Source organism: Chelon labrosus (assembly GCF_963514085.1).
Source record: "Chelon labrosus genome assembly, chromosome: 15".
NCBI classification, from domain to species: domain Eukaryota; kingdom Metazoa; phylum Chordata; class Actinopteri; order Mugiliformes; family Mugilidae; genus Chelon; species Chelon labrosus.
This window is the reverse complement of record NC_140348.1, coordinates 20452140-20466685: the sequence shown is the minus strand read 5'-3', so window position 1 is coordinate 20466685 and position 14546 is coordinate 20452140. Positions and strand designations below refer to the sequence as shown.

At 43.6% G+C, this 14546-nt stretch overlaps 1 protein-coding gene across 1 annotated transcript; it reads left to right on the top strand.

The window, feature by feature from the left end:
- The first annotated feature begins 477 nt into the window (after positions 1-477).
- gng4 (G protein subunit gamma 4) lies at positions 478-13851 on the top strand. The gene is made up of 3 exons (XM_084561355.1): positions 478-519; positions 1905-2010; positions 13663-13851. The coding sequence occupies exons 2-3, from the start codon at positions 1912-1914 to the stop codon at positions 13789-13791; spliced, it is 228 nt and encodes a 75-aa protein (XP_084417481.1). The 5' UTR covers positions 478-519; positions 1905-1911; the 3' UTR covers positions 13792-13851.
- Positions 13852-14546: the final 695 nt, after the last annotated feature.

Sequence of the window (14546 nt, the reverse complement as noted above, 5' to 3'; positions counted from 1 at the left end):
AAAAAAAAAGCAGCAGCTCCTAACTCGGCTAATAGGCAGCGTCGGTGCGTTCAGGGCCAGTGTGTACAGGGGGAAGCTCATCCTTGGCTTGTTGCTGCAGCTCCCGGTCCGCTGATCGAGTGCTCCCTGCCCCGCAGCCTCCATCTGATCGTCATACAGAGGTTTCCCCCCCTGCTGCATGCGTAACATCTCTCTCCCAAGTCCAGCCGTGGTGCTCGCCGAGACCTCGCCGCTCGGATCTCATCTTCCTACACGGAATACGCACGACTCACACTGAGCTGAGCGAACCGCTGAGGCGAAATTAAAACGCCAGGATTCACCTCCTCGGGTTCAGTCCAGACCGAAACGAGGCTGGGATTTCCTCCTTATTCATTTGATATTTGACAGATCCTCGTTTTTTTTATTTTTTTGTTTTCTTTTTTTTTGTGTGTGTGTGTGTTGGTTGTGTGCGCGCGTGTGTGTGTTGGGTGGAGTCAACCCGGAATTCTCCAAATTGGAAAAACCATTGGCACATTTCAGGTAGGTCGGCGGCTGTAGCCTACATTGTAGCCGAGCAATGCAGCGAGGCATCAGGAGATTTATTTCTTTAAATGTCATCCCTGCGTGCAGAAATCATTTGCTTTTTCTTTATTTATTTTTTTCCTTACATGATGTGTGCTTTGCTGTTTTCTGCTCCAAACAGGGCCGCAGCTCGCACTATCTGTGTGTGCGTGCGTGTGTGTGTGTGCGTCCACAATTTGATCTCCTTAGAAATAAGAGTCGCCCCGCGTTTGGCAGATCTGCATCAACAATTAGCATCGTTACATTTGGATTAAACGGCACAGAGGCTAACAGAGCCACAGATACAGCGGAGGGTGCATGAATCGAAAGGGGGAAACCTAAATGAGGAAAAAAAAAAAAGGCCTGATAGCTTCATGCGAGGGTGTGATTAAAAGCCAGAAATTGCCTTTAGAGACACGAAGGCTGGATTAAAATAGTAATAATAATAATAATGTGCACCCTCCTGTAAAAACCATCTGCTTTATAGCATCTGTTTTCATTCGTCTTGATGCAATGGGAATAAATCGATGCAAAAAAAATAATAAATAATTAAAAAAAACAGAAGCCACAGTGAGTGGATGGATTCAACAGCACCCCACCTCAGTGAAAAGCTTCATGCACGTTATTATAAAACACATCTGTGGTCAGGTGTCACCTCTTCCTGCTGTGGCTGCCAAACTGGGGCATGGAGGGGGAGTGAGGGAGGAGGGGGTAGGGTGGGTGGGTGTGTGGGTGAGGGTCAAAGGGGCCTAAAATGAGAGCAAGATTTAATCAGTGCTTAGATTGATCTGCAGGAAGGAGCAGGGTACGCTGCAGCCTGCTCTGGTGCACGCTCAGGGGAAAGTTGAGAGCATGAAGCTCCTGTAGAAGCTGCAGGTTTGATTTCTTCGGGAAGGTCCCATAAACTCGATGCACGAGGCGCCGCGCTTCCCCTCAACGTCTTCTGAAGTGCACTTGAGCCCAGTTTCTCTGTGTGTGTGTGTGTGTTTGAATCCCCATCCTGCTCCTCCTCGTCCCTTCTCTTAACCTCTCCCTCGGCTGATTCATATAAAGAATAACTTGACACACAAAAAGAAAGAATAAACAATCACGAAACGAGCCCCGGCTGAAAAAATGACAAACTGCTGCCCAGCTGCTGCTCTTTTCTTCAGATAAAATGGAGCGTGGCCGCTGTGGAACAGATTCCCCCCCAGACAAAATGGGTCCCTTAAATAAAAAAAAAATTTAAAAAAAAGGTCGTGATGGAGAATGGGGGGGCAAAGATATCGCTGGAGGGGGGGTGGTGGCGGCGGCTCTCTGCTGCTTTCTTTCTAGATTTAATGTGATGTTCACTGACTCCATGTGCCCCGCTCTGTGTCTCACAGGAGCACCATGAAGGACGGGATCGCCAACAACAGCACAGCCAGCATCTCCCAAGCCAGGAAATCTGTGGAGCAGCTGAAGATGGAGGCCTGCATGGACAGGATAAAGGTACAGGGCAAATGTTTTATTTCATGTCTTTTTATGACTTTCTCTGCTTAATATCTGCACACAATTAAATGCAAATAACCACTTATTTAACTCAGTAGAAAGGCTGATGCTGCCAGTGTCCAGAAGCCATTAAAAAGATATTGATTGGCCACACTGGATGACTTGCACCTTCGCTATTATGAACATGAGCTGTCCTCCATTGGAGTAAATAATCACTAGTGCACCAAGTCCGTATTCATCCGCAGCTTAAATTAGTCCCATTTTAATCCATTGATTAATCCTGTTCCAGTAACGTCACTACATTGCACAGCTGCTTTTTTAATACTTAAAGTATTGGTTTGTGTTTTCAAAATGTTACTACCTCAGAAGGATCGATTCGTGCATCCCTGGTTCATTGGATTTGTGGGCAATCGCAAAAACAGAGCGCATCACCCGTCGTATCTTTTAAAATCACCAGCCTCTATTGTCACGAGCGTCCGTCGCTCCTCTGATTCAGATCCAGACAGTGTAACACCTTTTTTCTTTGTAACACCTTTATCATGCAACGTTTGTCATCTCAGTCCAGTATGAATGCATTAACCCATTTACTGAACGGCACATTGTCACCATCTTGGTTCAGTCTTTCATTCGTTCGTTAAAGGAGCCTTTGCACCATTTTATAGCAGAGAACTTCTAAAATATCATCAGACTTACAAAGACATTGTGCTGCCTTCAGATGGAACTTGTGCGCACAAAAAGCTTCGAGTGGTAACATTTTCTGTAGCAGGTGGTTTATACTTGTGCGTCAATTTGACGCCGTAGCTACGGCAGCAGCACAGACCCTACGCAGACCCTAACGCCATAGCTGTCGTGCACCTCCCCAGAAATGCAATTATGCGCCGTGGAGACGCAGACCACAAGAGCTGTGATTGGTCCGCTTGGTAGTAGCATGTTTCCGCTTCAGTATATCTGGCTGCTTCTCTATTTCTGTAATTTTATAATTGATATTTTTGGATCAATAAAGATGGACCGCATCGAGGAAAGGTTAACTGAGGAGGTTCAAACATTTGTATGGCTCTTCTTTGTCTAAATTTTGGCACAAGTTTCAGTCGCTGTTGTTGAAAGGGAAGCAGGAAGTGGAAACAAAAATGAACCCGACACAGCGACGACTAGCGTTTGGCTGGCGTTGTTTCAGAATGAGCCAGACTGACGAGCACTCAAGTACAAATGGCTCGCACCAGTGTCAGCTACTGTGTCTATGTCCCGCTGTACCCTAAATGAGCCTTAATAGGCGGTTATACTTCTACGTTAAGTTGATGCAGAGGTTACAGCGGTAACACAGACCCCTATGCAGACCCTAGCACCGTAGCTGACGTGTACCTCTCCAAAAGTGTAACTATGGGCCGCGACAACCCAGACCGCAAAAGAGCTGTGTTTCGTCCCCTTGGAAGTAGCGTGTTTCCTCTTTAGTATTTCCAGTTGCTTCTCCAGCTCCACAATTTTCAAATTGATTGTTTTGGATCAATAAAGATGGAAAGGTTAACTGAGGAGGCTCGGAGGTTCGAACATTTGTAGGCTATGACTCGTCTTCGGCGAAATTTCAGTCGCCTTTGTTGAAAGTGAAGCAGGAAGTAGAAACAAAAAGACTGGCAAAAAAGACACAGCACCGACCAGCATTTGGGTGGCGTTGTTACAGAGCGAGCCAGACTGACGAGCGCACAAGTATGAAAGGCTTGCACCGGCACTGGCTACGCAGGCTACGCGCAGTACCTTAAAAGAGCCTTTAGTGATAAAGCAAGTGTTGGCATCTAGAAGCCACCGAGGCTAACGGTTAGCAAGCTAACGGCCGGGTAACTTAATGTAGGAAATGTAAAGTTAGAACAATTCATACATATTATAAAAATACAAGGAAATCTCTATACAAACAACATATTAACTATTAACATTCACCAACATTCAGCAGTTTGTGACCTCACCTTTATGTTGTCTTCATACTATATACTGGACACTTCTCTGCAGGATCCATGTTAAGTGGACCATATTTCTATCAAATGATGTGATATGGGAAAGATTTTGAATGAGACAGCTCCAACAAGGCTTTTTTTGCACCAAAATGTTACACGACTGCTAAATTTACCCAATCAACATACTGACGCCTACTATTCGACAATAGTATAATGGTATTGATTGTAGATCCCTTTTCCTTCATCAAGTGAATCTACCAGCACGCAAGACTGATTTGAGACACTGCATCCGGTTTGCATGTGCTACGCTAATAGCGGCTAATGTAGATTGTTGTCTCGAGCAGAGATGAGAGAGGTGCAGAGCTCTCACTCTCCCTCTCTCATCTCTCTCAGACTTGTACTGACCCAAAGTGACACTGACTCAAGCAACATCACTCGGGAGCATTTATCAGATTTGGTGCAGCTCCCTGTGGAGACACAAGAGGCTTTTACCAACACCCATGATCTTCCACTGTTCCACATTTTTTTATTTTTTTTTTACTTTCCTCCGTCATTGATTGCAGCAGCACAAATGCAGAATAATATATATTTCTCGGCTTAGATTAGCAAAGAATATTTCAGCAGGTCGTCTCAGTTCACCTCGATGCACAGCTGAGCCACCATAAGAGACAAACCAACAGAGATCTGATATTAGCTTTCTTCTAGTTTTTAGTTTGGGTGCAGGATTGCTGCTCTAGTCCGAAACCTCCAAACCTGTGAGGTGAAGAGCTCTGGTTAAAACTGTAGATGCTGCAAAGATAAAATTTAAATAACGTTCACATCCTGGAACCTATAGCTCTGAGACGTCGTTTCTGTGAAGCAGGACATCATAAAGTCATTGTAAAGAGTGTATGTCCTCGTCAAACTGGTTAAATATTGACTTTTTATCCCTATATGCTCTTTACGGTCGAGGTCAGGCACCGTGCTATAAAACATCATAATCCTCTCACTGTAAAAAGAGGTTTTTAGATTACTTCCAGCCATTAGATTGAACTAATCATCGTTCACCACAACAAGAGGCTGCTTTCCGTTCATGTGTTTCTGGCACGTGCAGCTCTTCTCAACATTTTTCACGGACGACTTGTGCAACTTAAAGGCCAGTGTCATCGTGTCGTTCGGTACGCTCCTCGTGTGCTCAGGGAGTGATTGACCCACAGCCCAGAGGCAGTTCACTCAGCTTTATAGCCGGGCCTGGAAGACAGCCATACATCTTCATCCCTTCATCCCTAGTCAGCACAGCAAACGCTGTTTACAAGAAAACCTCCTCTCTTTTTTAAAAAAAATAAAATAAAATAGGGAAATTAAGTGATTATATCAAAATGTAATCAGGGTTATTGAGCTTAAAAAAAAAGTATCCTGGCCGGTCTGAAAAGATGTAATCAGTATTTTTCAATGCAAGCAGCCAAGTCCAAACAATATTAGAATCTCCATTTAAAAGCAAATCCATGTCATAAATCTTGAAGACTCAGCATGTTAATATTATTAACCTTACTACACCGATCAGGCATAACATTATGACCACTGACAGTAAATAACATTAACCATCTTGTGACAATACAGTGTTCTGCTGGGAAGCTTCTGGACCTGGCATTCATTAGTGTGGATGTTACTTAGACATGTAGCACCCACCTAGACCAGACCAGACCAGGCACCCCCACCCCATAGCAAAGATACTCCTTAATGGCAGCAGCCATCCCCAGCAGGATGTAGCCTGACAAAAAAAAACATGAAGAACAGCACAAGGTGTTGACCTGGCCTCCAAATTCACTAGACCCCAAACTGATCAAGTATCTGTGGGATGATCCACAGAGGCCCCTCCCCTCAACCCATAGGACTCAAAGCCCCCCCCCGCTAACAACATCATGTTGCCAGCAGGGTTGGGTCAGATTACTTTGAAATGTAATCCATTACTGACTACAAATTACATGGCAATTTTTGTAATCAGTAACGTAATCAGTTGGATTACCAAAAACATGTAACGTAATCTGATTACTTTTAGATTACTTCAATAAATATGCACCTTAAGTAAAAGACACGTCACAGAATTGATCAATGACTTCTCTTTTTATTTTTCTCTTTATTATTTCATTACATCTAAGAAAACTTTTTGCTCTCAGTAAAGCATTCCTTTGTGAATGAACTAAAAACTGTATTAACTAAAAACTTTCTATTTATTACTAAGTACTTTCTTTACTCTGAACATATCCGTTTTTCAGACCATATCCTCATATCAACCTGTTTAACTCTTTTCTCACATCATATTGAATGTTTACAACTAAAAACATTCCTAAAACATTTTTCTATCTTTTCTCATATTTCTCTTTCTGAACATTTCTCATAACATATCCACAACATGTCTTTCAAAATCTCAAAATAAGTCTGTAAATAAGTCTGTAAACATATCATAGAACAAAAGTGAACATGTTCTTTTTACAACATATTAGGATTTTTTCACATCTAATGTTTCAAAGATCATTAATCAAAGGTTTATTGATAAAATGTAATCAGGTAATCCCCAACAATGTAACTGTAATCTGATTACACAATTTTTGTATTGTAATCTGGGTTGATTATAGTTACTTGATTTTTGTAATCTGATTACGTAATCCAGATTACATGTAATCCATTACTACCCAACCCTGGTTGCCAGACACCACAGGACACCCTCAGAAGGCCCATGTCCATTCTCTGATGAGTCACAACTGTTTTGGATGCACAAGGGAGACCTACACAATATTAGGAAGGTGGTCATAATGTTATGCTTAGATATAATCACAGCCTCTGGCATGTTGGAGGTCTTTTGCTAGTTACATACTCTGTGAGAAGCGAGAAATTTGTCCTCGCTTCTCGTTTGGGAGTTCTCGCAGCTTGTTCTCGACACATCAACCAGGCAGAACTTTTTTCTTGCATAGTGTCCGGCAACTATTCTGTGATTGGTCTGAAATTGGAATTGGGCGTGGTTAGACTGCTTATCTCAGCTGGGTAGAGATGTTGGCATACTGTGTGTGGGTGTGTGCCGACTGAACGGCGTGATCCGACGGACACTGGCCGATTAGAGCATGTGGCGTAGGCTGCAGTGGGAGGGCCCTACGAGGACTTCCCCGCAGTTCGGCACTTGATCTTCTCGTGAAGTATAAATGACCTGGCTAGAAATGGCCTGTGTTCTTTTTCTTGCTCACCTCGAGAACGCGAACAAATTTCACGCTTCTCGCGGAGTACGTAACAAGCTTTTAAGCAGGAGTAGTTTCTATCTCCGCTGTTTTACTTTGGCTTTTTCTCTCTAAAGTAGTAAATGTGCTGTTTGTGATTCTTCTCAAACTAGTAACACTGGGACACAGGTCGTATCTTGACCTTCGTGTCACATGCTGCTGAGTCGAAAAGTCTCCTCACACTAGATGTGATCACGTAGAAACCTGAGGCCAAAAGCCCTCACCATTATCCCTGTCAACTACATAGATATATAGTATAATGAAATCCATTGAGTTTTAGTGTCTGGTTCTCGGCTTTATGAGTAAATCTGACTTGACTCGAAGAGGTACGACTACAAGGCTAGGAAAGCACGAACGCCCCAAAGTCAAAGAACCTTTAAAGCTTTAAAATATTTGGATCCCAGACCTGAACAGACATTCACCTCTCTGCCTTCTCTCCTGGGTGGGCGGTCTCCTCGTCTAGTTTTTGTTGTTTGTTTTTTTTTGTTGCCCATCAAGCTCAGGCCTACAGCCAGTTATCGAGCGGATTCACATGACGGTGCCAGAATGAGAACAACGCAACTGTTTTTGTGAGATGGCGCGTTTTCATTTCCAAGTTTGTTTGATGAATAAACGCATTGCGCCGCAAGAAAGACGACACCAGCGCGGAGCATGGGTCGTGGAGGAATCGTACTTTAAGTCTTAAACTTTTTAGTGGCGGAGGGCAAGAGGAGAGCATTTCTATCCTGTCTGATGATGGTGAAAGTTAAATGGTAAGAAATTTAACTTGTCGTCAAATGACAAGTTAAACTGTGCAGTTTTGCCGTCACTTTAGCTTTTCTTTGGGGGGAAACAGACGTACACAGATATTAAATGTCACGGCCGATCTATATCTGAGTGGCTTTCACTGAGCTCCGTTGTGAGCGCGACTAAACTGTAAGCTTTTATGAACACTTGACACCTGTGTTGTCACCGGGGTGAAACGCCGCTCTTCAGTGAAAACCTTTTTGTTTTTTTACACCTAACGTTGAACTCTTCTAGTTGGGTTACAGCAATCAAATTTCTCATTGTTAGCTCTGAGAATAAAATTAAGAATAAAATATTTTGGGCACCGCTGAGGCCTCACAGCGAGAAGGTTCCAGGTTTCGAATCCTGGGGCCTTTTCTGTGTGGAGTTTGCATGTTCTCCCTGTGTCTGTGTGGGTTCTCTCCGGGTACTTCCTCCCACAATCCAAAGACATACACGTTAGGTTCATTGGTGATTCTAAATTGGCCGTATGTGTGAATGTGAGTGTGAATGGTTGTCTGCCTCTCTGTGTTAGCCCTGAGATAGACTGGAGACCTGTCCAGGGTCTCGCCCAATGACAGCTTGGATAGGCTCCAGCCCCCCGCGACCATTCAGAGGACAAGCGGTTACAGAAGATGAATGAATGAATGAATTATAATATAGTCCTAAACCTAGCCGTGGACAAATAAGGATGCAAACCTGTGACCTTATGGCCTCTAACCGCTAGTCCACAGCTACACACAGATTAAGCAAATGGGCGTAAATGAGGCATCTGGGCGTTTGCTAAATATTTCTCTTTAAGTTCGTCCCTTATAAAACGTCGGCTTTAGTTTCATCTCGACTGGCGGGCAGAGAGCAGTTTGAGTTTAACAACCACTTGGCACACCAGATGCGGACATCCAAGCATTTCTTTATGTGGCTGGAAATGAAAACAGAGGAAAGTACAGAGGAAACCGACAGTTGGCCGCGCCTGCCGATCTCTTAAATTTAATTAAAGGATCTGACGAGGGAGAGTGCGTATCAGTGACAAGAGCAGTCTCTGTGCTGCTGATTGAGGGATCACCACTTTCTCATTAATTGCTCAATCAGCCAAAAGGAATGTGATCTGTGCTAATTAGAAGGACTCTCCTTCCATCATGGGGCTGCAGTGTAATTACAATCAGTCTGGGCCTAATGACACACGCTGTGCAGTACCACTTTCTGTCCTGTGGGGCCCCTGGTCTCTGCAGAAACCCTGGCTGCAGTTAACGTGATAATATAATTACTGCATTTACTTTGATTATGAGAATAATTATGCTGTTTACTTCTGTTGCAAGAGAAGGCCTTGTTAATGTTCCCACTTTGTGCAGATTTGGACGCAGCGATTAGAGCCTGAATTAGGTTGGAAAGAATTTTGTTAGTGTGACTAATGTGAAAAGCATGGCCTCAATGAACACATTATTCCAAACATTAGGATTACTGATGTGCCTGGAAACATATTACCACTGATAATTTCATATTTCACATTGATTTTCCTCTGAGGAAACACATCCTTTTCAGATATTGTCACGGTGCTGGAGTCCGTACGCGCTGTTATCGAACGCCAGGTGTCAGTTTCAGCAACGACGCTTCTGTTTTCTGCAATAACACTCTCCCGGTGATAGAGGAATTACAAAAACAGATACACAACGCATGTGTAGCGTAGCAGATGTAAATTACGGAGACGCATTAGGTGGAAGAAGGTGGAGACAGCGCAGTAGTTAGAGCAGAAAGCTGACAGAATCATGCAGAGAGGTAGCCGACCGTGACGACGCTCCTTTGTCAATTTGCCATCTTTTAGCTTGGGAGCTTAATGTGTTGCACTGCTGGATGTTAACTAAACGTTGGCTGTTTGGAAAAGAGACACAGGATGGAAATTAAAGTGCCAGAGAAATCGGAGAAGACACTGATACGTATTTCTAGTTCATTCATCTTGCAGAATCGCTTAAAAGAAATTCAAAAGCGGAGTGAATATCAGGGAGAAAGCGAGAGGCGGACTGAGTTGATGGACTGTGCGGCATTGCTGAAAAATATCTGATCTGTGAGCTTTGTGTTCAGGCCAGCAGCGTGACTCTCTGGACGCTGGCGTTGGCCCGTCAGTCGGCGCGACGGCCCACCTCTCTGATCCACGCTCAAATGTCTCAACAACCGTTCCGTGTCTCCAAAGTCTGGGCCCCGAAAATAATTTTCCTCAGAGAATGAATCACGCTGATTTTGCTGATAGTCTGACTTTCTCCCGGAGTTTGACATTTGTGGTTTTGAGTGAAATGTCTCAGTAACTGCCGGGTTGATATTCAGATTGCCAAAATAAATGACGAAGACATTCGTGCTACCTTCAGGATCCCTGACTTCTCATCATTCCACGTTTTTAACTCTGATTCCTTTTTTGTGTGACCAAATATCTGCTGAACCGATGACATTTAGCATTAGCATTTAGCTCATGAAACTGCACACGGCTGCACACGGCTTGTTCCATTAGGTAACTCAGCGGTTTGGATGTTTGTGCCCTGTGCTCAGTGAGTTTATTGTCAGTGTGTTGCATACTTTGCATGAAAGGTTATTTAATGTGAATTGAATAGTGTGAAATGTGCAATAATCCACCTCATTAAGTGTTCATCTACTTCAAGAAAACCACTGTATGTTCCAGTTTGAGTATCATTTGTGAAAATTTACGGTGCCTAGCTGTTTTAGGAAAATTTCTGAGCCGAGATTTTTAAAAACTGAAAGTATATGTTTACTAGGACTCAGTGGACTCGCGGTTGAGTGCTGTTACTCAATAAAACATTTGATGATATTTAGAAAAACACTGGATGAAACCAAAGTTACTGTTCATTTAAAATACAGAAATCACTAATATTGACCCACAGTCCTTAACAGCTATTTTCATTTAATGCTATGAGGTTGGTAGAAATACTACTACTACTACTAATAATATAATAAATAAACCTTTAGGATGGAAGCTGATTGCAGCATTTGTGTGTCGCATTGTCTCGTGAGAGCCGCGGTGGGTGAGGTGAAGTAGCAGTCAGGAGATCAGATGGCTCCGTCCTCCATGCAGATCCCTGAGCCCTCGCCGTCCCTCTGATGCAGCTGCTCCTCAGCTCTCCGTTTGCCGCCTCCCCCTCCCTTAACCTCCCACTCATCTCCCGAGCGAAAAAGCCGCATTCACATACTCTCTGACTGTACTCTATAATAATTTATAACCACTGTTTGACTTTGAAAAACACACTATGCCACTTTTTCGCCTCGACGGGACAAGCGCGTTGTGAGTCCCCGCCCTGCTCTCTCCCGAGTCGGTCAGCGTCCCACCTCAACACCTGTCAGGTCACCTCAGTGAGCTGTCTCCTCCTGTTTCCTGTGGCGGAGGTAACAGTCGGTGCAGTGGCTGCAGACACAGATCAGCAGGGAACACAGACAATACGCAGTTTCAAAGAAAAGAAAAAGGAGCCATGCAGCATTCACTCAGGTCTCATCTGGTGCACATTTAACTCCAGAAACATTTGGCCTGAGAACACACACACACACAGATGAAAGACAGCCAGTAGCTTCATGCAAATCGATCTGAATTCAAACACAACACACATCTTTTCCCCGGTGCTCGTTTTCAGCTGCTCTGATTGTGAATCGATTATGTGACTTAAAGCCTGACAGGGTGTCCACGAGTCTGCTCTGAGGTTAAGAGGTTCTCAAAATTAGGGTGCTTTCTCACCTTGTTTGTTGTTCTGAGACCGGGAGCTTTGGGTTTATTTGGGCTTGTGGGAGCACAGCAATCGCACGCCAGTCCAGAACAAATCAACTGAGCTGAGGCCGGTTTCAGAAGGTGGTCTCGCTACCCAGAGTGATTTGTTTGCAGTGAGAACACATATGAGACACAGACTGTTATGACTACCCAATAGAGCAGTTTACTTGATGCGTCTTTGGAAGAGAAACCGTCGGGGTGAATAGGTCATTTTATTCCTCCAGAGCGTGTCTTCTCCCTTAGAGGTGTCTTTTAGTTTTTCTCAACATATAAAACATTGTTTTCTATGGTACAAACAATACTTGTACATGAACCACAGAACAGCAATAATATGCAGACCCTAGCGCCGTAGCTGACGTGCACCTCCCCAGAAATGTAACTACGCGCCGCGAAGATGCAGACTGCAAGAGGTGTGATTGGTCCAAGTATTTCCGCTTTAGTATTTCCGGCTGCTTCTCCCTCTCCACAATTTTCATATTGATTGTTTTGGATCAATACAGATGGAACACAACGAGGAAAGGTTAACTGAGGAGGTTTGGAGATACAAACATGGCAAAATTTCTGCGAAATTTGAAGCAGGAAAGCAAAAATGAAGCAGGAAGTAGGCTACAAACAAAAAGGAACCAGACTTGCAAAAAAGACATATAGTGCCGACTACTGCTGACAAGTGTGTGGTGTTGAGGATGGGTCAGAGCTTGTTGGTCACTCCTCTGTGACCTCTGTGACCTCTGTGACCTCTTAACCTCCGTGATCCAGCTTTCAATCAGTTTCATCAGGTCAGCTAGCAGCTAGCAACCTTACTCCAGCCCGTCCCGGTTTCCCCTGTGTTCAGAGCATCACTATTTCATGAATGAAACGTGTCTGACAAATGTGCTGATGATTCATCAGTATCAAAACAGACTGAAAGACGATCTCAGCAGTTGTTTTTTGTGTGGACTGAGTGATTCTTATGAATCGTCTGTGAATGCACATCAATGTGTGAAAATGTCGAAGCTCTAATTTTAGCCGTGCCATCAGTTGGTCATGCACATTAGCAGTTGTTAGCATGCTAACACGCTAGCTGAAACTGTAAACGTGGTAAGTGCTATGTGAAGGCACGTTAGCATTGTTAGAATGTTAGCATTTAGCTTAAGTTGTTGTTCACTTACTAATCTGCTAGCATGGCGGTAGTTTGTTATTATTTCATCTCTTAATATTCAAATGGAAATTAGCTGAGGTTGTTCTTAACCTCCGACTTTAAAACTTTGCTCTCACGTTACACTAAACGCTCAAGTTATTCTCAAAATGTTCCACTAGGCAATGTCAGCTTGTCAGTGTGGTCTGTTAGTGTTGCACATTAGCAGTTGTTAGCATGCTAACACGCTAACTGAAACAGTAAACGCGGGAAGCGTTATGTGAAGGCACGTTAGCATTGTTAGAATGTTAGCATTTAGCTTAAGTCGTTGCTCACAAATCTGCTAGCTGCCTGAGATTAGACTTTAAAACTCTCTCACGTCACACTAAACTCTCACACTAAACTCCAGTGGAGTTCAGTCCTTATTTAACCCTCATTGGCTTTTTTTTAGTGCAAGAGTTAGAAATCAAATACATCTCTTTCGCGTTAAAAAATCATCAGACTCCTTTTGTCTTGTCTTTGAATGTTTCATTATCAAGGGCCATTTCATGTCTTCCTGCCATAGCAACAAGGAGAGAAAGGCAGCTGTGGCCCCAGGCTGAACTTGAACTTTTAGGCCACATGACTGTTGAACTATATGAGAGAACTGGAAACCATCCCAGACACCATACTAATAACGCAGGCTAGATTGCTGAAAACTTATATGAGGAATAAGAACAATTTAAAAAGAGAGAATTTTAGATTCAGGCCAAGGGGGGGGGGGGGGCATTTCTATGATCAAAAACACACCTGATCAAATGTTAATACGTTTTCCTTTCGTCTCAGGTCTCCAAAGCAGCTGCGGACCTGATGGCGTACTGCGACGCCCACATACGTGAGGACCCCCTCATCGTGCCCGTCCCCGCCTCCGAGAACCCCTTCCGGGAGAAGAAGTTCTTCTGCAGCATCCTCTGATGACCTGCTGGTAGAGCCGTACAGGTGCAGGCATGGCGTTGCCTGGCTTCTCTGTCTTCACCACACCTGAAGCTACTGGCCATAGAGGCATTGAGTTGAGTTTTGCCAGGTGGACACTCTGTTGTTGGTCAGCTCTGTCCTGGTGTGCTGAAGGTTTTGGGGGAGTCAGCTACCAAACTGGCAACCCAGTGAGCGTATCATGTCTTGTTAAATAGGTTTGTTATTGCTTTGTTATTAGAGAACAGCCTTGCTCAGTGCTTAATGAGATGAGAGATGTTTTTTCTTTTTTCTTTTATTGTGCTAGATCTTAACTTGCCTCAGGAGACAGACATTTGCCCAGTGACCTTTTTAAACATTTATTCTCCTTCCCTTTATCTGAATTTCTAAAAACAAGAAAGAAAGAAAGAAAGAAAGAAAGAAAGGAAGAAAAAGCATAAATCTTTGTATTATCTTGAACATCATTTCAGTTTTTTCTTTTTTATTGCTCTCTCAGTGTGCAGGTTCAACTATTTGTAGCAACACCTACTGACAGTACCACTAAAATTTGACACTTCCCTCAGTGGAGGTTTCTGTTTCAATTTGCCTCCAGAGTTGCCCACAATTAACCTGCTCGATTTAGTAGTTTAGAAACAGAAATCTTATCTGACATGGTAAATAATTTCGCTCTGTAATAAGGATGGGAGCGGCTGCGCGTCACTTCTGCTGCAAATAAATAAATAGACTCTGTTTATTGAAAGGTACAGAGCTAACGTTGC